The sequence below is a fragment of the Lagopus muta genome, unplaced genomic scaffold, assembly GCF_023343835.1.
Source record: "Lagopus muta isolate bLagMut1 unplaced genomic scaffold, bLagMut1 primary scaffold_167, whole genome shotgun sequence".
Taxonomy (NCBI): domain Eukaryota; kingdom Metazoa; phylum Chordata; class Aves; order Galliformes; family Phasianidae; genus Lagopus; species Lagopus muta.
In genome coordinates this window covers 24,205-49,431 of record NW_026040215.1, presented here as the reverse complement: position 1 = coordinate 49,431, position 25,227 = coordinate 24,205, and the positions used below count along the sequence as shown (strand labels likewise).

Genomic DNA, 25,227 nt, shown 5'->3' with positions numbered 1-25,227 from the left:
CAACCCAAATCCCCCAATTCCCATCCAAAACACAGCAATCCCCGACCCAAAATCCTGTAATTCCCACCCCAAATCCAGGAAATCCTGCCTCAAATCAAGGAATTCCCACCCCAAATCCCATTATTCCCATCCTGAATCCCACCATTCCCACCCAAAATCCAGGAATTCCCACCCCAAATCCCACCATTCCCATCCAAAAGGCACAAATTCCCGACCCAAATCCAGGAATTCCCACTCAAAAGCCAGAAATTCCCACTCCAAATCAAAGAATTCCCACCCCAAATCCCACCATTCCCATCCAAAATCCCGCAATTCCCACCCCAAATCCTGCCGTTCCCATCCAAAAGCCACAAATTCCCGACCCAAATCCCGGAATTCGCACCCAAAATCCCCCAATTCCTACCCAAAATCCCGCCATTCCCATCCAAAAGACAGCAATTCCCACCCCAAATCCCCCAATTCCCACCCAAAATCCAGAAATTCCCACCCCAAATCCCTCAGTTCCCACCCCAAAATCCCCCAATTCCCACCACAAAATCCAGGAAATCCTGCCTCAAAACAAGGAATTCCCGACCCAAATCCTGCCATTCCCACCCCAAATCCCACCATTCAAATCCAACAGCCACAAATTCCTGACCCAAATCCAGGAATTCCCACCCCAAATCCAACCATTCCCATCCAAAACCCCCAATTCCCGACCCAAATCCAAGAAATCCTGCCTCAAATCAAGGAATTCCCACCCCAAATCCCACCATTCCTGCCCCAAATCCAGCAATTCCCACCCCAAATCCTGTAATTCCCATCCAAAATCCAGGAAATCCTGCCTAAAACCCCCCAATTCCCACCCCACATCCCTCCATTCCCATCCAAAAGACAGCAATTCCCACCCAAAATCCAGAAATTTCCACCCAAAATCCCACAATTCCCACCCCAAATCCCCCAATTCCCGCCCCAAATCCAACCATTCCCATCCTGAATCCCCCAAATCCCGACCCAAATCCCGGAATTTGCACCCCAAATCCCACCATTCCCATCCAAAGTCCAAATATTTCCATCCAAAATCCCACAATTCCCACCCAAAATCCAGCAATTCCCAAAATCCAGGGAATTCCCACCCCAAATCCCACAATTCCCACCCTGAATCCCAGAATTCCCACCCAAATCCAGGAAATTCCTGCCCCAAATCCCACAATTCCCACCCAAAATAGAGGAATTCCCAGCCAAAATCCCACAATTCCTGCCCCAAATCCCACAATTCCCACCCAAATCAAGGAAATTCCCGCCCCAAATCCCACAATTCCCAGCCAAAATCCCACAATTCCCAGCCAGATTCCCACAATTCCCACCCCAAAATCCCACAATTCCCAGCCAAAATCCCACAATTCCCAGCCAAAATCCCACAATTCCCAGCCATAATCCCACAATTCCCGCCCCAAATCCCACAATTCCCAGCCAGATTCCCACAATTCCCAGCCATAATCCCACAATTCCCACCCCAAATCCACAATTCCGACCCCAAATCCCACAATTCCCAGCTATAATCCCACAATTCCCACCCCAATTCCCACAATTCCCAGCCAAAATCCCTCAATTCCCGCCCCATAACCCCACTGTGCCCCATAGATTCACTTTGCCCCATAACCTCACTGTGCCCCATAACCCCACTGTGCCCCATTGTGCCCCATAGCCCCCACCGTGCCCCATAACCCTCAATTCCCGCCCCATAACCTCACTGTGCCCCATTGTGCCCCATAGCCCCATCGTGCCCCATAACCTCACCGTGCCCCATAACCCCACTGTGCCCCATCACCCCACTGTGCCCCATAACCTCACCGTGCCCCACAACCTCACCGTGCCCCATAGCCCCACTGTGCCCCATAACCTGGCTGTGCCCCATAACCCCACTGTGCCCCATAGCGTGCTCCCTTGCTGAGCAGATGTCGTTCTCCCCATTGGGCCCCAAGCCCCACACATCCCAGCCCCACAACAACCCCACACATCACCACCCCACACATCACCTCCCCACAACCCCACACATCCCAGCCCCACACATCCCAGCCCCACAACAACCCCACACATCACCGCCCCACACATCGCAGCCCCACAACCCCACACATCACGGCCCCACACACCCTAGCCCCACAACAACCCCACACATCACCGCCCCACACATCCCAGCCCCACAACAACCCCACACATCACCACCCCACACATCTCTGCCCCACACATCACCGCCCCACAACAACCCATCACCACCCCACAACCCCACACATCCCAGCCCCACACATCCCAGCCCTACAACCCCACACACCCCAGCCCCACACATCACCACCCCGCAACAACCCCACACATCACTGCCCCACAACCCCACACATCCCAGCCCCACAACAACCGCACACATCCCAGCCCCACACATCACCGCCGCACACACCCCAGCCCCACAACAACCCATCACCGCCCCACAACCCCACACATCCCAGCCCCACACATCCCAGCCCCACAACCCCACACATCCCAGCCCCACACATCCCAGCCCCACACATCACCGCCCCACACATCCCAGCCCCACAACAACCCATCACCGCCCCACAAATCCCAGCCCCACAACCCCACACATCCCAGCCCCACACATCCCAGCCCCACACATCACCCCACACATCCCAGCCCCACACATTCCAGCCCCACATATCACCGCCCCACACATCCCAGCCCCACAAAAACCCATCACCACCCCACAACCCCACACATCCCAGCCCCACACATCACCTCCCCACACATCCCAGCCCCACAACCCCACACATCCCAGCCCCATATATCACCGCCCCACACATCACTGCCCCACAACAACCCCACACATCCCAGCCCCCACACATCACTGCCTCACACATCACCACCCCACAACCCCACACATCACCACCACACACATCCCAGCCCCACACATCACCTCCCCACACATCCCAGCCCCACAACATCACCTCCCCACACATCCCAGCCCACAACCCCACACATCCCAGCCCCATATATCACCGCCCCACACATCACCTCCCCACAACAACCCCACACATCACCGCCCCACAACCCCACACATCCCAGCCCCACACATCCCAGCCCCACACACCCCAGCCCCACAACCCCACACACCGCAGCCCCACACATCACCACCCCACAACAACCCCCATCCCAGCCGCACACATCCCAGCCCCACACAGCACCGCCCCACAACCCCACACATCACCGCCCCACACATCACCACCCCTCACACCGCAGCCCCACACACCACGTGACACCCCCCAGCCCCCCCCCCCTTCCTGCAACTACCGCGGCCTCCCCGCCCCGCGCCCCACAGCCCCCAGCCGCCCCCCAATCGGCCGCCGCCCCCCGCCCGCCCCGCGGCGCCGGCCGCTGGCTCACTTGATGAGATACACGTCGTACTTCCCGGCGGAGCGGCCGGATTTGCGCTGCTTCAGCTTCCTGGTCCAACCCTCGGGCAGCGTGGGGTCGTCGTACATCGGGCCGCGGTCGCGGATGATGGAGCGCCGCTGTTTGGGGGAGGCCGAGGCTTCCGGCGCGGCCGGGGCCGCCGCGCTGCCCCCGGAGCCGTCCGCTTTTCCCGCCTCCGCCGGCTCGGCTCCCGACGGTTCCGGTTCCGCTTCCGGTTCCGGGTCGTCACGGCGTTCCTTGCGGCCTTTCTTGGCCTTTGGGGGGCGCTCCTTCAGCCCCTCGGCCGGCTGCTCCTCTCTGCGGGGGGAGCGAGGGTCAGCGGGGGGGAACGAAGGGAGGGGGGAATAGGAGGGGATGGGGGGGATGGGGGGGAATTGGGGGGCGGAATGGGGGGGGAAATGGGGGCTAGGGGGGGAATGGGGGGGAAATGGGGGGGTGAGGGGGAAGTGGGGGGAAGAATGGGGGGGAGATGGGGGGGAAAGGGGGGGGATGGGGGGGATAGGAGGAATTGGGGAGGGGGATGGGGGGCAAATGGGGGGAATTGGGGGGAATGAGGGGGGTGATGGGAATTGGGGGGGTATTGGGGGGATGGGGTGGGAAATGGGGGGGATTGGGGGGAAATGGGGGGGTGGGGGGAAATTGGGGGGAGGAATGGGGGGGAGATGGGGGGGATTGGGGGGAATGGGGAGAATGGGGGGAGGAATGGGGGGGGAAATGGGGAGGGATGGGGGGGAATTGGGGGGCGGAATGGGGGGGGGAAATGGGGGGGATGGGGGGTAATGGGGGGGGTTGGGGGGAATGGGGGGGAATGGGGGGGGGAAATTGGGGGGTGGGGGGAATTGGGGGGGAGGAACGGGGGGGAGATGGGGGGGATTGGGAGGAATGGGGAGAATGGGGGGAATGGGGGGGATGGGGGAGATGGGGGGGAAATGGGGGGGGAATGGGGGGGATGGGAGGAATTGGGGGGTAGGGGGGGGAATGGGGGGGAAATGGGGGGGTGGGGGGGAATTGGGGGGAGAAATGGGGGGCGGAATGGGGGATATGGGGGGGGAAACGGGGGGGATTGGGGGGGAAATGGGGGGGTGGGGGGAATTGGGGGGAGGAATGTGGGGGAGATGGGGGAGAGTGGGGGGGGAAGGGGGGGATTGGGGGGGACGGAAGGATGGGGGGGATGGGGGGAAATGGGGGGGTGGGGGGAATTGGGGGGCGGAATGGGGGGGAGATGGGGTGGATTGGGGGAATGGGGGGATGGGAGGGGAATGGGGGGAAATGGGGGGAATTGGGGGAGATGGGGAGAATGGGGGGGGATGCGGGAGAAATGGGGGGGATGGGGGGGATTGGGGGGATGGAGGGGACGGGGGCAATGCGGGGGGGGGGAATGGGGGAGATGGGGGGAATGGTGGGAGTGGGGGGGGATGGGGGAGTGGGGGGGGAATGGGGGGAGTAGGGGGGGTTGGGGGCAATGGGAGGAATGGGGGGGGTGGGGGGGGAAATAGGGGAAATTGCAGGGGGGGATAGGAGGAATTGGGGAGGGGGATGGGGGCGAAATGGGGGGGAATCTGGGGGGGAAATTGGGGATATGGGGGGGTATGGGAGGAATTGGGGAGGGGGGTGGGGGGGAATTGGGGGGATTGAGGGGGGATGGGGGAGTGGGGAGGAAATGGGGGGGGAAATGGGGGGATGGGGGGGGAAATGGGGGGGATGGGGGGGATGAGAGGGCTAGGGGGAATGGGGGGAGATGGGGGAAATGGGGGGGATGGGGGAGATGGGGGGAATCGGGGGTGGGGTGGGGGGGAATTGGGGGGAATGGGGGGGAAATGGGGGGGATGGGAGAGGATGGGGGGGATGGGGGAGATGGGGGGGATGGGGGGAATGGGGGGGGAAATGGGGGGTTGGGGGGGGATTGGGGGGATATGGGGGGAATTGAGGGGGGTGGGGTGGTGATGGGGTGAATAGGGGGGATGGGGGGGATTGGGGGAGATGGGGGGGATGGGGGAGAAATGGGGGGGAATGAGGGGGGTGGGAGGGGATGGGGGGAATTGGGGGGGGATGGGGGGAATGGAGGGAATTGGGGGGCGGAATGGGGGGGAAATGGGGGGGGAATTGGGGGGAATGGAATGGGGGGATGGGGGGGATGGGGGGGGATATGGGGGGGACGGGGGGGATGGGGAGAATGGGGAGATGGGGGAAATGGGGGATATGGGGGGCAGTGGGGGGGAATGGGGGGGAATGGGGGGCATGGAGGAAATGGAATGGGGGGGCGATGAGGGGGATAGGGGGAATGGGGGGGATATGGGGGAATGGGGGGGAACGGGGGGGAGCGGGGGGGGGGAAGCGAGGTTCAGTGGTGGGGAAATGGGGGTGGGGGGGAAATAGGAGGGAGAAATGGGGGGGAAATGGGGGGCAAATGAGGGGGCAAAGGGGGAAATGGGGGGGGAGGGGGGGGAATGGGGGGGAATGGAGATCAGTGGGGGGGGAAAGAGGGGCAATGGGGGGTGGGGGGGTCAGTGGGGAGGGTAATGGGGGGGAATGAGGGTGGGGGGGAGATAAGGGGATGGGGGGGGTCAGAGGGGGTTCATTGGGGAGGAAAGAAGGGATAATGGGGGGAATGGGGGTCAAAGGGGGGGCAATGGGGCTGGGGGGGTCAGTGGGGGGGGATGGGGGGAAATAGGGGCGAGGGGGGGGGGGAGATAAGGGGATGGGGGGTCAGTGGGGGTAATGAGGGGGGGCCAGAGGGGGGGTCAGCGGGGAGGAAAGGGGGGATAATGGGGGGAATTGGGGTCAAAGGGGGGGCAATGGGGCTGGGGGGGTCAGTGGGGGGTGGTGGGGGTGCGGGGGTCCATTGGGGGGAAATGGGAGGGGATCGGGGGGGGGGAATGGGGAGAATGAGAGTGGGGGGGAGGTCAGTGAGGGGTGGGGGGGGGGTGATGGGGATGGGGGTCAGTGGGAGAAATGGGGGGTGGGGGGGGTCACCGAGGTGGGATGGGAGATTGGGGGGGGAGGGGGGGAAATGGGGCTGGGGGGGTCAGTGGGGGGGGTAGGGGGTAATAGGGGGTGAGGGGAGGGTCAGTGTGGGGGGTGGGGGGGTTAATGGGGGTGGGGGGAGTCAGGGGGGTTGGGAGGGGAGATGGGAAGGTGGGGGGGGGCAATGAGGGGTGGGGGGGGGCTTGGGGGTGGGATGGGGGGGATGGGGGAAGGGGGGGTGGGCGGGTGGGGGATAAGAGGGGGAATGGGGGGGTGGGGGGTCGGTGGGGGGGGCATGGGGTGATGGGACAGGGGTTCAGTGGGGGGATGGGGGGGTGAGGGGGGTCATGGAGGTGGGATGGGAGATTGGGGGGGGGAGCGGGGGAAATGGGGCTGGGGGGGCCAGTGGGGGGGGATAGGGGGCAATAGGGGGTGAGGGGAGGGACGGGGGGGTGGGGGGGTTAATGGGGTGGGGGGGAGTTAAGGAGGGGTAGGGGGGGTGGGGAGGGGAGATGGGAGATGGGAAGGTGGGGGGGGGAGAACGAGGGTGGGGGGGTGATTGGGGGGTCGGGGGGGGGGTGGGGGAAGGGGGGTTGAGTGGGTGGGGGATAAGAGGGGGAAATTGGGGGTGGGGGGCCGGTGGGGGGGGCATGGGGTGATGGGACGGGGGGGGTTGGTGGGGGGATGGGGGGCAAATAAGGGGTGGGGGGGGTCGGTGGGGGATTTGGGGGGAGTGGAGGGGGATTAAAGGGGTGGGGAGGGGGGGGGTCGGGGGAAATAGGGGGTGGGGAGGGGGGGTGGGGAGGGGGATAGGGGATGGGGGGGGAGGGGGAAAGAGGGGGTGGGGAGGGGGATGGGGGGGTTGGGGGAGGGGGGTTGGGGGAAAAAGGGGGTGGGGAGGGAGATGGGGGGTCCGGGGGGGGGGGGAGTGGGAAAGAGGGGGTTGGGAGGGGGATGGGGGGTCTGGGGGGGGGGAAGGGAGGGGAATGGGGAGGGGGGCCCTGGTGGGGGAAAGCGGAGGGGATGCTCTGGACGGAAAATGGGGAAACTGGCCCCAAAATTGGCCCCAAAAGTGACAGCGAGGAACCAAATGTGGGGACGTTGGACCCGAAATTGGAGAAATCTGCCCCGAAACGGCCCAACATGGGATGGACACACGTGGAAATGGCACATGTGGGATGGACACACGCAACGGTCATACGTGGGATGGACACACGGAATGGTCATACGTGGGATGGACACACGGAACGGTCATATGTGGGATGGACACACGGAATGGTCACATGTGGGACGGACACACGGAACAGACATATGTGAGATGGACACACGGAATGGTCATACGTGGGATGGCAACACGGAACGGTCATACGTGGGATGGACACACATGGAAATGGCACATGTGGGACAGACACACGGAACGGTCATACATGGGACAGACACATGGAATGGTCATATGTGGGACGGACACACGGAACAGTCATACGTGGGACGGACACACGGAACGGACATATGTGAGATGGACACATGTGGAAAGGTCACACGTGGGATGGACACATGGAATGGTCACACGTGGGATGGACACATGGAACGGACATATGTGGGATGGACACACGAACGGTCACACATGGGATGGACACACGGAATGGTCATACGTGGGATGGACACATGGAACGGTCATACGTGGGATGGCAACACGGAACGGTCATACGTGGGACAGACACATGGAATGGTCATACATGGGATGGACACATGGAACGGTCATACGTGATATGGACACATGGAATGGTCATACATGAGACGGACAGACGGAATGGCCATATGTGGAATGGACACATGGAATGGTCATACATGAGATGGACACATGGAATGGTCATACGTGGGACGGATACACGCAATGGTCATACGTGGGATGGACACATGGAACGGTCACACGTGCGATAGACACATGGAATGGTCATACATGGGGCGGGCACGTCTGGAATGGTCATATGTGGGATGGACACATGGAACAGTCATATGTGGGATGGACACACGTGGAATGGTCATACACGGGACGGACACATGGAATGGTCATACATGAGATGGACACACTGAATGGTCATATGTGGGATGGACACACGGAATGGTCATACATGGGATGGACACACAGAACGGTCATACGTGGGACGGACACATGGAATGGTCATACGTGGGATGGACATACGGAACCGTCATACATGGGATGGACACGCATGGAAATGTCACACGTGGGATGGACACGTGGAATGATCATACATGGGATGGACACACGTGGAATGGTCATACATGGGATGGACACATGGAATGGTCACACGTGGGATGGACACACGTGGAATGGTGATACGTGAGATGGACACAGAGAACGGTCATACATGGGACGGACACATGGAACGGTCATACATGGGACGGACACACGGAACGGTCATACATGGGATGGCAACATGGAACGGTCATACTTGGGATGGACACACGGAATGGTTATATGTGGGATGGACACATGGAATGGTCACACATGAGATGAACACACGGAATGTTCATACATGGGACGGACACACAGAAAGGTCATACATGGGACGGACACATGGAATGGTCATACGTGGGATGGACACACGGAATGGTCATATGTGGGACGGACACACGGAATGGTCATATGTGGGTTGTATACACTGAACGGTCACACATGGGATGGACACACGGAATGGTCATACGTGGGATGGACACATGGAACGGTCATACGTGGGATGGCAACACGGAACGGTCATACGTGGGACAGACACATGGAATGGTCATATGTGGGATGCACGCATGGAACGGTCATACGTGGGATGGACACACAGAACGGACATATGTGGGATGGACACACGGAACGGTCATATGTGGGATGGACACACGGAATGGTCACACGTGGGATGGACACACGGAATGGTCATATGTGGGATGGACACATGGAATGGTCATATGTGGGATGGACACACGGAATGGTCATATGTGGGACGGACACACGGAACGGTCATACATGGGATGGACACACAGAACGGTCATACGTGGGACGGACACATGGAATGGTCATACGTGGGATGGACACACGGAAATGCCACACACGGCACACAGCCCTCATGTGGGACGGACGGACGTGGAACATGGGATGGACACGGAATGGTCATACGTGAGACAGACGCGGGATGTGGGAAGGACACAGGACAGACGGACCCGAAACACGGGATGGACGCGGGACAGAGGGACGTGGGGCAGACAGACACGGGACAGACAGACACAGGATGGACAGACACAGGACATGGGATGGACATGGGACAGATGGACATGGGACAGGCGGACACAGAACACGGGATGGACATGGGACAGTTGGACATGGACAGACGGACGTGGGACAGATGGAGGCAGGACGGACAGACACAGCACATGGGATGGACACGGGACAGACAGACATGGGACAGACGGACACAGAACAGACGGATGCAGGACGGACAGACACAGGACATGGGATGGACACAGGACAGACGGACACAAAACACGGGATGGACGCGGAACAGTCAGACGTGGGACAGACGGACACAGAACACGGGATGGATGCGGGACAGTCAGTAGTGGGACAAATAGACATGGGACAGACGGACGCAGGACAGACAGACATGGGATGGACGCGGGACAGACGGACATGGAGCATGGGATCGAGGTGGGACAGACGGACACAGAACACGGGATGGATGTGGGACAGACGGACACAAAACAGGATGGACGCGGGACAGACAGACGTGGGACAGATGGACACAGAACACGGGATGGACGAGGGACAGACGGACACGGAGCATGAGATCGAGGTGGGACAGACAGACACAGAACATGGGATGGACGCGGGACAGTCAGATGTGGGACAAACGGACATGGGACAGACGGACGCAGGACGGACAGACACAGGGCATGGGATGGACGCGGGACAGACGGACATGGGACAGACGGACGCAGAACACAGGATGGACGCGGGACAGACGGACAGGGAGCATGAGATCGAGGTGGGACAGACGGACGCAGAACACGGGATGGACGCGGGACAGACGGGCGCAGGACAGATGGACACGGGACAGATGGACACAGAACACGGGATGGATGCAGGACAGTCAGTTGTGGGACAGACGGACTTGGGACAGACGGACACAGGACGGACAAACATGGGACATGGGATGGATGCGGGACAGACGGACATGGAGCACGGGATCGAGGTGGGACAGACGGACACGGAACACCGGATGGATGTGGGACAGTCAGACGTGGGACAGACGGACACGGGACATGGGATGACACGGGACAGACGGATGCGGGACAGACGGACGCAGAACACGGGATGGACGTGGGACAGTCAGATGTGGGACAGACGGACACGGGACAGACGGACATGGAGCATGGGATCGAGGTGGGACAGACGGACACAGGACACGGGACGGATGCGGGACAGACAGACATGGGACAGACGTACACAAAACAAGAGACAGATGCGGGACAGACGGACATGGGGCAGACAGATGTGGGACAGACAGACTCAGGGCATGGGATGGACGCAGGACAGACGGACGCAGCACATGCGATGGACGTGGGACAGTCAGATGTGGGACAGACGGACGCAGGACGGACAGACACAGGACATGGGATGGACGCGGGACAGATGGACATGGAGCATGGGATCGAGGTGGGACAGACGGACGCAGAACACGGGATGGACGCGGGACAGACAGATGTGGGACAGACGGACACGGGATGGACACTGGACGGACGTGGGACAGGCGGACATGGGACAGACGGATGCAGGACAGACAGACACAGGGCATGGGATGGACGCGGGACAGACGGACATGGGACAGATGGATGCAGAACACGGGATGGACATGGGACAAACGGATGTGGGACAGATGGACATGGGGCAGAGAGATGTGGGACAGACGGACACAGAACGTGGGATGGACGTGGGACAGTCGGACACGGGACAGACGGACGTGGGACAGATGGACATGGGACAGAGACGCGGGACAGACGGACACAGGACGTGGGATGGACGCAGGACAGTCAGACGCGGGACAGACGGACGTAGGACACACGGATGCAAGAACACAGGATAGATGCAGAACAGACAGATGTGGGACAGATGGACGTGGGACAGACGGACACAGAACGTGGGATGGACGCGGGACAGTCGGATGCAGGACAGACGGACGTGGGACAGATGGACACAACAACACAGGATGGATGCGGGACAGACGGATGTGGGACAGATGCACACAGAATGTGGGATGGACGCGGGACAGTCAGACATGGGACAGACGGACGTGGGACAGATGGACACAGGACATGGGATGGACACAGGACAGTCAGACGTGGGACAGATGGACACAGAACGTGGGATGGACACAGGACAGTCGGATGTGGGACAGACGGACGCAAGAACACAGGATGGACGCGGGACCAGACGGATGTGGGACAGACGGACACAGAACATGGGATGGACGCGGGACAGACGGACGTGGGACAGATTGACGCAGAACACGGCATGAATGTGGAACAGACAGATGTGGGACAGACGGACATGGGACAGACGGACGTGGGACAGATGGACGCAAGAACACAGGATGGACACGGGACAGACGGATGTCAGACAGACGGACGTGGGACAGACAGACATGGGACAGACGGACACAGGACATGGGATGGACGCAGGACAGTCGGACATGGGACAGACGGACATGGGACAGACGGACATGGGACAGACGGATGTGGGACAGATGGACACAGAACGTGGGATGGACACAGGACAGTCGGACACGGGACAGACGGACGTGGGACAGACGGACGCAAGAACACAGGATGAACGCGGGACAGAGAGACGTGGGACAGACGGACACAGAACGTGGGATGGATGCGGGACAGTTGGATGCGGGACAGACGGATGTGGGACAGATGGATGCAGAACACGGGATGGACACGGGACAGACAGATGTGGGACAGATGGACTTGGGACAGACGGACACAGGACATGGGATGGACGCGGGACAGTCAGATGTGGGACAGACGGATGTGGGACAGATGGATGCAAGAACACAGGATGGACGCAGGACAGACAGATGTGGGACAGACGGATGCAAGAACATGGGATGGACGCGGGACAGACGGATGTGGGACAGACGGATGTGGGACAGATGGACACAGGACATGGGATGGACGCGGGACAGACGGACGTAGGACAGATGGATGCAAGAACACGGGATGGACGCGGGACAGTCGCATGCGGGACAGACGGACGTGGGACAGACGGACACAGAACGTGGGATGGACACAGGACAGTCGGACGTGGGACAGACGGACGCAAGAACACGGGATGGACGCGGGACAGACGGATGTGGGACAGACGGACACAGAATGTGGGATGGACGCGGGACAGTCGGATGCGGGACAGATGGATGTGGGACAGACGGACGTGGGACAGACGGACATGGGACAGACGGACACAGGACATGGGACGGACGCGGGACAGACAGACGGACAGGCGCGGATGCCGAGTTTTGGGTCGAAACGCCGGGATTTTGGGGCCCAGAAGCGGCAAATTTGGGGGCAAAGCTGCGAAATTTGGGGAGAGGCGACGGCGGCGCCGAGTTTGGGGACGGAAATTCGGGATTTTGGTCCATCAGAAATGAGACGATTTGGGGCAAAACGCCGGGATTTTGGGGCAGCCGAAAGAGATGCGGAGTTTTGGGTCGAAAACACCGGGATTTGGGGGCAGAACGACGCGGAGTTTTGGGGCCAAACCTCGGGATTTTGGGACACGGAGATTTGGGTTCAAACATGGGGATTCTGGGACAGACGGCCGCCCCATTTTGGGGCCAAACCGGGGATTTTGGGGCAGAAGGATGCAAGAATTTGGGGCAAAACCTCCAAAATTTGGGACACGCGATGGGGACGCAGAGATTTGGGTTGAAAACTGGGAATTTGGGGGCAGAACGACGCCAAGATTTGGGGCCAAACCTCGGGATTTTGGGACACGCGATGGGGGACGCAAAGTTTTGGGGCCAAACGCCGGGATTTTGGGGCAGCCGAGAGGGACGCGGAGTTTTGGGTTGAAAACACGGGATTTGGAGGCAGAACGACGCCGAGATTTGGGGCCAAACCTCGGGAGGCAGAACAACCCAACATTTTGGGGCAAAACCTCCGGATTTTGGGACACGCGATGGGACGCGGAGATTTTGGGTTCAAACGTGGGGATTTTGGGACACGTGATGCAGATGCAGAGTTTTGGGTTCAAATGTGGGGATTTTGGGACAGACGGCCGCCCCATTTTGGGGCCAAACCGGGGGATTTTGGGGCAGAAGGATGCAAGAATTTGGGGCCAAACCTCCAAAATTTGGGACACGCGATGGGGACGCGGAGTTTTGGGTTCAAATGTGGGGATTTTGGGGCCGTAGAAACACGACGTTTTGGGGCCAAAGCTGGGATTTTGGGACACACAATGGGGACACGGAGTTTTGGGTTGAAAACAGGGAATTTGGGGGCAGAACGACGCCGAGATTTGGGGCCAAACCTCGGGATTTTGGGACACGGAGATTTGGGGCCAAACGTGGGGATTTTGGACAGACGGCCGCCCCATTTTGGGGCCAAACCGGGGGATTTTGGGGCAGCTGAGGGCAAAGCAGTGATTGGGGGCAGAGGGACGCGCAGATTTGGGGCCAAACTTTGGGATTTTGGGGCAGAAGGATGCAAGAATTTGGGGCAAAACCTCCAAAATTTGGGACACGTGGAGTTTTGGGGGTCAAACTTTGGGATTTTGGGGCCGTAGAAACACAACGTTTTGGGGCCCAACTTTGGGATTTGGGGCCACAGGAATGCGACGTTTTGGGGCCAAACCGCGGGATTTCAGCGCAGCGCAGCGGGATGCGGAGATTTTGGGTCGAAATTGCAGGATTTTGGGGCAGAGCGACGCCAAATTTTGGGTAAAACCTCCAGATTTCATTACGCTTGATTGGGACGCAGAGTTTTGGGGTAAAATCCTGGGATTTTGGGGCAGAAGGATGCAAGAATTTGGGGCAAAACCTCCGGATTTTGGGACATGCGATGGAAATGCGGAGTTTTGGGTCCAAACGCTGGGATTTGGGGGCAGAAGGACGCAACATTTTGGGGCAAAACCCGGCAATTTTGGCTCCAACCCTCGGAATTTTGGGACGCGGAGTTTCGGGGCCAAAGTTTTGGATTTGGGGGCAGAACAACCCAACATTTTGGGGCAAAACGCCGGGATTTTGGGGCACACTGAGGACGCAGAGTTTTGGGTCGAAACACTGAGATTTTGGGGGCACAACATCACAACATTTTGGGGTAAAACCTCTGGATTTTGGGACACGCAATGGAGGACGCGGAGTTTCGGGTCCAAACTTTGGGTTTTTTGGGGCAGAACAACCCAACATTTTGGGGCAAAACCCGGCGATTTTGGGTCCGACCCTCAGAACTTTGGGACGCGGAGTTTCGGGTCCAACACCGGGATTTTGGGGCACAACATCACAACATTTTGGGGCAAAACCCCGGGATTTTGGGACACGCGATGGAGACGCGGAGTTTCGGGTCCAAATGCTGGGATTTGGGGGCAGAAAAACCCGACATTATGGGGCCAAACCCGGCGATTTTGGGTCCAAACGTCAGAACTTTGTGACACACGATGGGGACACGAAGTTTCGGGCCCAAACACCGGGATTTTGGGTCCCGTGACACAGACGCGGAGTTTTGGGTCCAAACTTTCGGATTTTGGGGCAGAACAACCCAACATTTTGGGTCCAAACCCGGCGATTTCAGGTCCAAACATCAGAACTTTGCGACACGCGATGGGGACGCGGAGTTTCGGGTCCAAACTTTGGGATTTTGGGGCAGAATAACCCAACATTTTGGGTCCATACCTGGCGATTTCAGGTCTGATTCTCAGAACCTTGGGACGCGCTGCGGACACGGAGTTTCGGCTCCAAACTTTGGGATTTCGGGGCACAACATCACAACATTTTGGGGCAAAACCCGGCGATTTTGGGGTCCGACCCTCGAACTTTGGGACGCGGAGTTTTGGGGCTGAAATTTGGGATTTTGGGCAGAAGGACGTAACATTTTGGGGCAAAACGCCAGGATTTTGGGACACCCAACGGAGACGCGGAGTTTCGGCTCCAAACGCCGGGATTTTGGGACAGAAGGACGCAACATTTTGGGGCAAAACCTCCAGATTTTGGGACACGCTATGGAAACATGGAGTTTCAGGTCCAAACTTCAGGATTTTGGGGCACAACATCACAACATTTTGGGGCCAAACCCAGCGATTTTGGGACACGCGATGGGGACGCGGAGTTTTGGGTCCAAACTTGGGGATTTCGGGGCTCAACATCACAACATTTTGGGGCAAAACATCCGGATTTTGGGACATGCGATGGAGACGCGGAGTTTCGGGTCCAAACTTCGAGATTTGAGGGCAGAAAAACCCGACATTTTGGGTCCAAACGCCGGGATTTTGGGACACCCTACAGAGATGCGGAGTTTTGGGTGCAAACTCCAGGATTTCGGGGTAGAAGGGCGAAACATTTTGGGGCAAAACCCGGTGATTTTGGGTCGGCGAACGTCAGAACTTTGCGACACACGATGGGGACGCGGAGTTTCGGGCCCAAACGCCAGGATTTTGAGGCACAACATCACAGCATTTTGGGGGTAAAACCTCCGGATTTTGGGACACGCAATTTAGGCGCGGAGTTTCGGCTCCAAACTTTGGGATTTTGGGGCAGAACAACCCAACATTTTGGGGCCAAACCCGGTGATTTCAGGTCTGACCCTCAGAACCTTGGGACGCGCTGGGGACGCGGAGTTTCGGCTCCAAACTTTGGGATTTTGGGGTACAACATCTCAACATTGTGGGGCAAAACCCGGCGATTTTGGGTCCGACCCTCGGAACGCGGAGTTTCAGCTCCAAACTTTGGGATTTCAGGGCACAACATCACAACATTTTGGGGCCAAACGCTGGGATTTTGGGACACCCTACAGAGACGCGGAGTTTTGGCTCCAAACACCAGGATTTTGGGGTACAACATCACAACATTTTGGGTCCAAACCCGGCGATTTCGGCTCCGACCCTCGGAACTTTGGGATGCGGAGTTTTGGGTCCAAACTTTGGGATTTTGGGGCAGAACAACCCAACATTTTGGGGCAAAACCCCAGGATTTTGGGACATGCGATGGAGACGCAGAGTTTTGAGGTAGAAGGACGCAACATTTTGGGTCCAAACTCAGCGATTTTGTGTCCAAACCTCAGAACTTTGGGACGCGCGCTGGGGACGCAGAGCTTTGGCTCCAAATGCCGGGATTTTGGGACACAACATCACAACATTTTGGGTCCAAACCCCGGGATTTTGGGACATCCTATGGAGACGCGGAGTTTCGGACCCAAACTTTGGGATTTCGGGACACAACATCACAACATTATGGGGCAAAATGCCGGGATTTTGGGACACCCTATGGAGACGCGGAGTTTCGGCTCCAAACGCCGGGATTTTGGGGCAGAAGGACGCAACATTTTGGGGCAAAACCTCCAGATTTTGGGACATGCGATGGAAACGTGGAGTTTCGGCTCCAAACGCCGGGATTTTGGGGTACAACATCACAACATTTTGGGGCCAAACGCCAGGATTTTGGGACACCCTACAGAGACGCGGAGTTTCGGCTCCAAACGCCGGGATTTTGGGACAGAAGGACGGGATTTTGGGGTAGAAGGGCGAAACATTTTAGGGCCAAACCCGGCGATTTTGGGTCCGAACGTCAGAACTTTGCGGGCACACGATGGGGACGCGGAGATTTGGGGCCAAACTTTGGGATTTTGGGGCAGAACAACCCAACATTTCAGGGCCAAACCCGGTGATTTCAGCTGCAACCCTCGGAACTTTGGGACGCGGAGTTTCAGGTCCAAACTTCAGGATTTCGGGGCAGAACAACCCAACATTTTGGGGCCAAACGCCAGGATTTTGGGACACCCTACAGAGACGCGGAGTTTTGGCTCCAAACACCAGGATTTTGGGGCACAACATCACAACATTTCGGGTCCAAACCCGGCGATTTCGGCTCCGACCCTCGGAACTTTGGGACGCAGAGTTTCGGCTCCAAACGTCGGGATTTTGGGGCAGAACAACCCAACATTTTGGGGCAAAACCCCAGGATTTTGGGACATGCGATGGAGACGCAGAGTTTTGAGGTAGAAGGACGCAACATTTTGGGTCCAAACTCAGCGATTTTGTGTCCAAACCTCAGAACTTTGGGACGCGCGCTGGGGACGCAGAGCTTTGGCTCCAAATGCCGGGATTTTGGGACACAACATCACAACATTTTGGGTCCAAACCCCGGGGATTTTGGGACATCCTATGGAGACGCGGAGTTTCGGGCCCAAACTTTGGGATTTCGGGACACAACATCACAACATTATGGGGCAAAATGCCGGGATTTTGGGACACCCTACGGAGACGCGGAGTTTCGGCTCCAAACGCCGGGATTTTGGGGCAGAACAACCCAACATTTTGGGGCCAAACGCCAGGATTTTGGGACACCCTACAGAGACGCGGAGTTTCGGCTCCAAACGCCGGGATTTTGGGACAGAAGGACGCAACATTTTGGGGCCAAACCTCCAGATTTTGGGACATGCGATGGAGACGCGGAGTTTTGGGTCCGAACTTCAGGATTTCGGGGCACAACATCACAACATTTTGGGGCCAAACGCGGGGATTTTGGGACACACAATGGGGACGCGGAGTTTCGGGTCCAAACTTCGGGATTTTGGGGCAGAACAACCCAACATTTCGGGGCCAAACCCAGCAATTTCGGGTCTGACCCTCAGAACCTTGGGAGGCACTGGGGACGCGGAGTTTTGGGTCCAAACACCGGGATTTCAGGGCACAACATCACAACATTTTGGGGTAAAACCTCCGGATTTTGGGACGTGCGATGGAGACGCGGAGTTTTGGGACCAAACTTTGGGATTTTGGGGCAGAACAACCCAACATTTTGGGGCCAAACGCCAGGGATTTTGGGACACCCTACAGAGACGCGGAGTTTCGGCTCCAAACGCCGGGATTTTGGGGCACAACATCACAACATTTTGGGGCCAAACACCGGGATTTTGGGACACCCTACAGAGACGCGGAGTTTCGGCTCCAAACACCGGGATTTTGGGACAGAAGGACACAACATTTTGGGGCAAAACCTCCAGATTTTGGGACATGCGATGGAAACGCGGAGTTTCAGGTCCAAACTTTGGGATTTGGGGGCAGAACGACCCAACATTTTGGGTCCAAACCTGGCAATTTCAGGTCCGACCCTCAGAACTTTGTGACACACGATGGAGATGCAGAGTTTCGGCTCCAAAACGCCAGGATTTTGGGGCAGAACAACCCAACATTTCGGGTCCAAACCCTGCGATTTTGTGTCCAAACCTCAGAACTTCGGGACGCACGCTGGGGACGCAGAGATTTGGGTCCAAACTTCAGGATTTCGGGGCAGAACAACCCAATATTTTGGGGCCAAACGCCGGGATTTTGGGACACCCTACGGAGACGCGGAGTTTCGGCTCCAAACGCCGGGATTTTGGGACAGAAGGACGGGATTTTGGGGTAGAAGGGCGAAACATTTTAGGGCCAAACCCGGCGATTTTGGGTGCCGAACGTCAGAACTTTGCGGCACACGATGGGGACGCGGAGATTTGGGGCCAAACTTTGGGATTTTGGGGCAGAACAACCCAACATTTCAGGGCCAAACCCGGTGATTTCAGCTGCAACCCTCGGAACTTTGGGACGCGGAGTTTCAGGTCCAAACTTCAGGATTTCGGGGCAGAACAACCCAGCATTTTGGGGCCAAACGCCAGGATTTTGGGACACCCTACGGAGACGCGGAGTTTCGGCTCCAAACGCCGGGATTTTGGGGCACAACATCACAACATTTCGGCTCCAAACGCCGGGATTTTGGGGCACAACATCACAAACATTTTGGGTCCAAACCCGGCGATTTCGGCTCCGACCCTCGGAACTTTGGGACGCGGAGTTTTGGGTCCAAACTTTGGGATTTCGGGGCACAACATCACAACATTTTGGGGCCAAACACCGGGATTTTGGGACACCCTACAGAGACGCGGAGTTTCGGCTCCAAACACCGGGATTTTGGGACAGAACAACCCAACATTTTGGGGCCAAACCCGGCGATTTCAGGTCTGACCCTCAGAACCTTGGGACGCGCTGGGGACGCGGAGTTTTGGCTCCAAACTTTGGGATTTTGGGGTACAACATCTCAACATTTTGGGGCAAAAACCCGGCGATTTTGGGTCCGACCCTCGGAACTTTGCGACGCGGAGTTTCAGCTCCAAACTTCGGGATTTTGGGGCTCAACATCACAACATTTTGGGGGCCAAACGCCGGGATTTTGGGACACGCGAAGGAGACGCGGAGTTTCGGGTCCAAACGCCGGAATTTTGGGGCAGAACAACCCAACATTTTGGGGCAAAACCTCCCGATTTTGGGACACCCTACGGAGATGCGGAGTTTCGGGTCCAAACTTCGGGATTTCGGGGCACAACATCACAACATTTCGGCTCCAAACTTCGGGATTTCGGGGCACAACATCACAACATTTCGGCTCCAAACTTCGGCATTTTGGGGGCCGAACAACCCAACATTTCGGGGCCAAACGCCGGGATTTTGGGTCCCGCGACGCAGACGCGGAGTTTGGGCTCCAAACGCGGGGATTCGGGGGCAGCACGAGCCGACATTTGGGGTCGGACCGCCGGCATTTCGGCTCCGATCCTCACAACTTTGGGACGCGCGGCGGACGCGGAGTTTCGGCTCCGCCGCCCGGGATCCCGGCTCGCAGCCCCCGCCGCATTTCGGTTCCGACGCTCGGATTTTCGCCGCAGCCGAAGCGGCTCGGACTTTTCCGGCCGTTCCGAGGGGGTCGGGGAGCGCGGATTTCGGGCTCGGTTCCGGAGGGGGGCGGCGCTGCGCGGATGGGGCGCCGTTGCGGCGCCGTTTGCGGGGCCGGCTTCGCGGCGCCCCCCCCCCCCCCCCGCCCCGCACCTCCGCCCCCCCCCCCCCCCATCCCCTCCCCCCCACCCCCCGGGGGGGGTCCCGGCCCTCCCCCCGCCCCGCCCCCCCGCTCACAGCCGCTCTTCTCCTCCCGCCGCCGCCGCCGCCGCCGCCGCCGCCATTTTCTTTCGCAGCGCAGAAACCCCGCGAGGGGGGGGGGGGGAGGCGGGAGCGGGGGGGGGGCGGGGGGGGGACCGAGCCCGGGAGGGAAACGCTCAGCGCCGTCGCCCCGCCCTCCCGGAGCTGCGATTGGTCCGAAGGCGCGTCGCTCGGCGAGGCGGCCGGCCGCGATTGGTCGGGCTGCAGGCGGAGGGGGCGGGGCGAGGAGCGTTCCCGGCGGCCGTTGGAATTGGCGGGAAGCGCTGTCAGTTAGAGGGGGCGGGGCGACGGGGAGCGCGCGCGGCGCCCCGTTGGCCGAGCGTCACCGCGCCGCGCCGCCATTGGTCCCGAGAGACGCCGGTCAGAGGGGGGGGCGGGGCCGCGCCGCTGCGCACGGGTTTGAAATTCAACGGCCGCAGCGGCCCCGCCCACTCCGCGCGGTGCACGCCGGGAGAAAGCGAGGGGGCGTGACGAACGGGGCGTGGCTTCGGGATTGAGGGGGCGGGGCCGGGCGAGGCGGGGCCAAAAGGGGCGGGGCGCGGGGGCCAAAGGGGGCGGGGCCAAAGGGGGGCGGGGCGCACGTGGGGTCGGAGGGAACGGCCAGCGGCCGCTATGGGGCGGGGATGGAATCTATAGGATCTATAGAGTCTATGGAATCTATGGGGCGCCCCACAGCTCACTGGGACCCATAGGGCGCCCCACAACCTAGTGGGATCCATGGGGCACCCCATAGCAGGACAGAATCTATGGGGCACCCCACAACTGACTGGGACCCATAGGGCGCCCCACACCCTATTGGGATCCACAGGGTGCCCCACAACTGATTTGGACCCATAGGGCACCCCACAAGCTATTGGGATCAATGGGGTGCCCCATAGCAAGGCAGAACCTGTGGGGCACCCCACAGATCACTGGGGACCCATAGGGCGCCCCCACAACCTATTGGGATCCACCAGGTGCCCCATAGCAGGATAGAATCTGTGGGGCGCCCCACAACTGACTGCGACCCATAGGGCACCCCACACCCTATTGGGATCAATGGGGCGCCCCATAGCAGGACAGAATCTATGGGGCGCCCCACAACTGACTGGGACCCATAGGGCACTCCACAACTTATTGGGACCCATGGGGCGCCCCACAACTGATTCGGTCCCATAGGGCACCCCACAAGCTATTGGGATCCATGGGGCGCCCCATAGCAGGACAGAATCTATGGGGCACCCCACAACTGACTGGGGACCCATAGAGTGCCCCACAATCTATAGGGATCCAGGGGGCACCCCATAGCAGGACAGGACCGTCCCATGGGCCCCTATGGGGGCAGGAGCGTCCCTATGGGTGGTTATGGGGCAGCTATGGGGCAGAGACCCCTCAGTGGGGCTGTTATGGGGCAGCTATGGGGCAGGGCCCCCGCTATGGGGCCAACACAACCTTAGGACTCGTGGATCCCCCCCAAACCCGCATCGGCCAAATCTGTGCCCCACATCTGTGCCCCCCATCCCCCCGAATCTCAGGGCTGAGGCCCCGCTATGGGGCAGAGACTCTCTATGGGGCAGAGGGGCAAACCTACGAGGTAGGCAGTGGGGCTGGGACCCTTATAGAGCCGCTACAGGGCAGCCCCCTTCCCCCATAGCGCAGCTATGGGGGCAGCTGTGGGGCAGGGACCCCTAAATGGGGCCGTGATGAGGCAGCTATGGGACAGGGACCCCTCAATGGGGCTGTAATGGGGCAGCTATGGGGCAGGGACCTCTCAATGGGGCTCTGATGGGGCAGCTATGGGGCAGGGACCCACTATGGGGCTGTGATGGGGCAGCTATGGGGCAGGGACCCACTATGGGGCTGTAATGGGGCAGCTATGGGGCAGGGACTCACTTATGGGGCTCTGATTTGGCAGCTGTGGGGCAGGGACCCTTCAATGGGGCTGTAATGGGGCAGCTATGGGACAGGGACCCCCTCTGGGGCAGCTGTGGGGCAGGGACCCCCCTATGGGGCAGCTATGGGGCACGGACCCCCTATGGGGCCATGAAGGGGCAACTGTGGGGCAGGGACCCACTATGGGGCTGTGATGGGGGCAGCTGTGGGGCAGGGACCCACTTATGGGGCTGTAATGGGGCAGCTATGGGGCAGAGACCCCACTATGGGGCTGTAATGGGGCAGCTATGGGGCAGGGACCCCCTATGGGGCAGCTGTGGGGCAGCTATGGGGCAGGGGACCCCCTATGGGGCAGCTGTGGGGCAGGGGACCCACTATGGGGCTGTGATGGGGCAGCTATGGGGCAGGGACCCCCTCTGGGGCAGCTGTGGGGCAGGGACCCCCTCTGGGGCAGCTATGGGGCAGTGAACCTTCAATGGGGCCGTGATAGGGCAGCTATGGGGGGGCAGGGACCCACTTATGGGGCAGCTGTCTGACAGGGACCCACTATGGGGCCATGATGGGGGCAGGTATGGGGCAGGGACCCACTATGGGGCTCTGATGGGGCAGCTATGGGGCAGGGACCCACTTATGGGGCTGTGATGGGGCAGCTATGGGGCAGGGACCCCCTATGGGGCAACTGTGGGGCAGGGACCCACTATGGGGCTGTGATGGGGCAGCTGTGGGGCAGGGACCCACTTATGGGGCAGCTGTGGGGCAGGGACCCACTATGGGGCTGTGATGGGGCAGCTATGGGGCACGGACCCCCTTTGGGGCCATGAAGGGGGCAACTGTGGGGCAGGGACCCACTATGAGGCTGTAATGGGGCAGCTGTGGGGGGCAGGGACCCCCTATGGGGCAGCTGTGGGGCAGGGACCCACTTATGGGGCTGTAATGGGGCAGCTATGGGGCAGGGACCCACTTATGGGGCTCTGATTTGGCAGCTATGGGGCAGGGACCCCTCAATGGGGCTGTAATGGGGCAGCTATGGGGCAGGGACCCACTATGGGGCTGTAATGGGGCAGCTGTGGGGCAGGGACCCACTATGGGGCTGTGATGGGGCAGCTATGGGGCAGGGACCCACTATGGGGCTGTAATGGGGCAGCTATGGGGCAGGGACTCACTTATGGGGCTCTGATTTGGCAGCTGTGGGGCAGGTACCCTTCAATGGGGCTCTAATGGGGCAGCTATGGGGCAGGGACCCACTTATGGGGCAGCTGTGGGGCAGGGACCCACTATGGGGCTGTGATGGGGCAGCTGTGGGGCAGGGACCCACATATGGGGCTGTAATGGGGCAGCTATGGGGCAGGGACCCACTTATGGGGCTCTGATTTGGCAGCTGTGGGGCAGGGACCCTTCAATGGGGCTCTAATGGGGCAGCTATGGGGCAGGGACCCACTTATGGGGCAGCTGTGGGGCAGAGACCCACTTATGGGGCTGTGATGGGGCAGCTATGGGGCAGGGACCCACTTATGGGGCTTGTAATGGGGCAGCTATGGGGGGCAGGGACCCCCTATGGGGCAGCTATGGGGCAGGGACCCCACTTATGGGGCTGTAATGGGGCAGCTATGGGGGGCAGGGACCCCCTATGGGGCAGCTATGGGGCAGGGACCCACTTATGGGGCTGTAATGGGGCAGCTATGGGGCAGGGACCCCCTATGGGGCAGCTGTGGGACAGGGACCCACTATGGGGCTGTAATGGGGCAGCTGTGGGGGGGCAGGGACCCCCTATGGGGCAGCTGTGGGGCAGTGACCCACTTATGGGGCAGCTGTGGGGCAGGGACCCACTATGGGGCTGTGATGGGGCAGCTGTGGGGCAGGGACCCACTTATGGGGCAGCTATGGGGCAGGACCCCCCCCCTACTTTGGTAATGGGACCGGAAGCCCCTGCTATGGGGCACAGACCGTCCTATGGGGCCGGCAGCGCTCTATGGGGCAGCTCTGCCCCCCCCCCCCATAGGAGCCCCATCGCTGTTCTCTGCCCCATTGCCGCCCCCCTCTGCCCCATAGCGGCAGCCCCGGCCCCCCCCGCCCCACACATCCCCCCCCCCCCCCCCCCGGGGGTCCCCGCGCCCCACACCCGTAATCCCCGTTCCCGATTTAGCCCCTAATCCCGGGATCGGCCTCGTTAACTCCCGGCCATAACGAGCTTAGGGGCGCTCAGCCCCATAGCGGGGGGTCTGGGGCTGTGGGGTGCAGTGTGGGGTGGGGGGGGGGTGGTGAGATGTGGGGCGCCCTATAGGACCGGGGGGGGGTTGTGGGGGCGCCCTATAGGATCAGGAAGATGGGGGGTGCCCTATAGGATCAGAAAGTTGTGGGGTGCCCTATAGGATCAGGAAGATGTGGGGCGCCCTATAGGTTTGGGGGGGTTGTGGGGCACCTTATGGGGTCGGGAAGATGTGGGGTGCCCTATAGGATCAGGAAGATGGGGGGTGCCCTATAGGATCAGGGGGAGTTGTGGGGCGCCCTATAGGATCAGGAAGATGTGGGGTGCCCTATAGGTTTGGGGAGGGGTTGTGGGGTGCCCTATGGGGTCAGGAAGATGGGGGGGTGCCCTATAGGGTTTGGGGGCGTTATGGGGCGCCCTATAGGATCAGGAAGATGTGGGGTGCCCTATAGGTTTGGGGGAGCTGTGGGGTGCCCTATGGGGTCAGGAAGATGGGGGAGTG

The 25,227-nt window shown here is 60.0% G+C and overlaps 3 protein-coding genes across 4 annotated transcripts; 2 read left to right on the top strand and 1 right to left on the bottom strand.

Annotated features, from left to right (window-relative positions):
* Positions 1-3,385: 3,385 nt before the first annotated feature.
* Positions 3,386-20,712, bottom strand: MECP2 (methyl-CpG binding protein 2). The gene is made up of 2 exons (XM_048932957.1): positions 20,624-20,712; positions 3,386-3,738 (listed from the first exon to the last, which is right to left on the bottom strand). Exons 1-2 carry the CDS (start codon positions 20,668-20,670, stop codon positions 3,408-3,410), a joined length of 378 nt encoding a protein of 125 aa, XP_048788914.1. The 5' UTR covers positions 20,671-20,712; the 3' UTR covers positions 3,386-3,407.
* Positions 13,659-17,440, top strand: LOC125687716 (uncharacterized). Of its 2 annotated transcripts, XM_048932956.1 has the most exons (3): positions 13,659-14,941; positions 15,709-16,539; positions 17,335-17,440. In XM_048932956.1, exons 1-3 carry the CDS (start codon positions 14,819-14,821, stop codon positions 17,347-17,349), a joined length of 969 nt encoding a protein of 322 aa, XP_048788913.1. In that variant the 5' UTR covers positions 13,659-14,818; the 3' UTR covers positions 17,350-17,440. The 2 variants fall into 2 exon arrangements, with proteins under 2 accessions (XP_048788913.1, XP_048788912.1); XM_048932955.1 differs by lacking the exon at positions 17,335-17,440 and having other exon boundaries at positions 15,709-16,384.
* Positions 16,385-19,091, top strand: LOC125687715 (uncharacterized). Its single transcript, XM_048932954.1, has 2 exons — positions 16,385-18,262; positions 18,562-19,091. The coding sequence occupies exons 1-2, from the start codon at positions 17,659-17,661 to the stop codon at positions 19,089-19,091; spliced, it is 1,134 nt and encodes a 377-aa protein (XP_048788911.1). The 5' UTR covers positions 16,385-17,658.
* Positions 20,713-25,227: the final 4,515 nt, after the last annotated feature.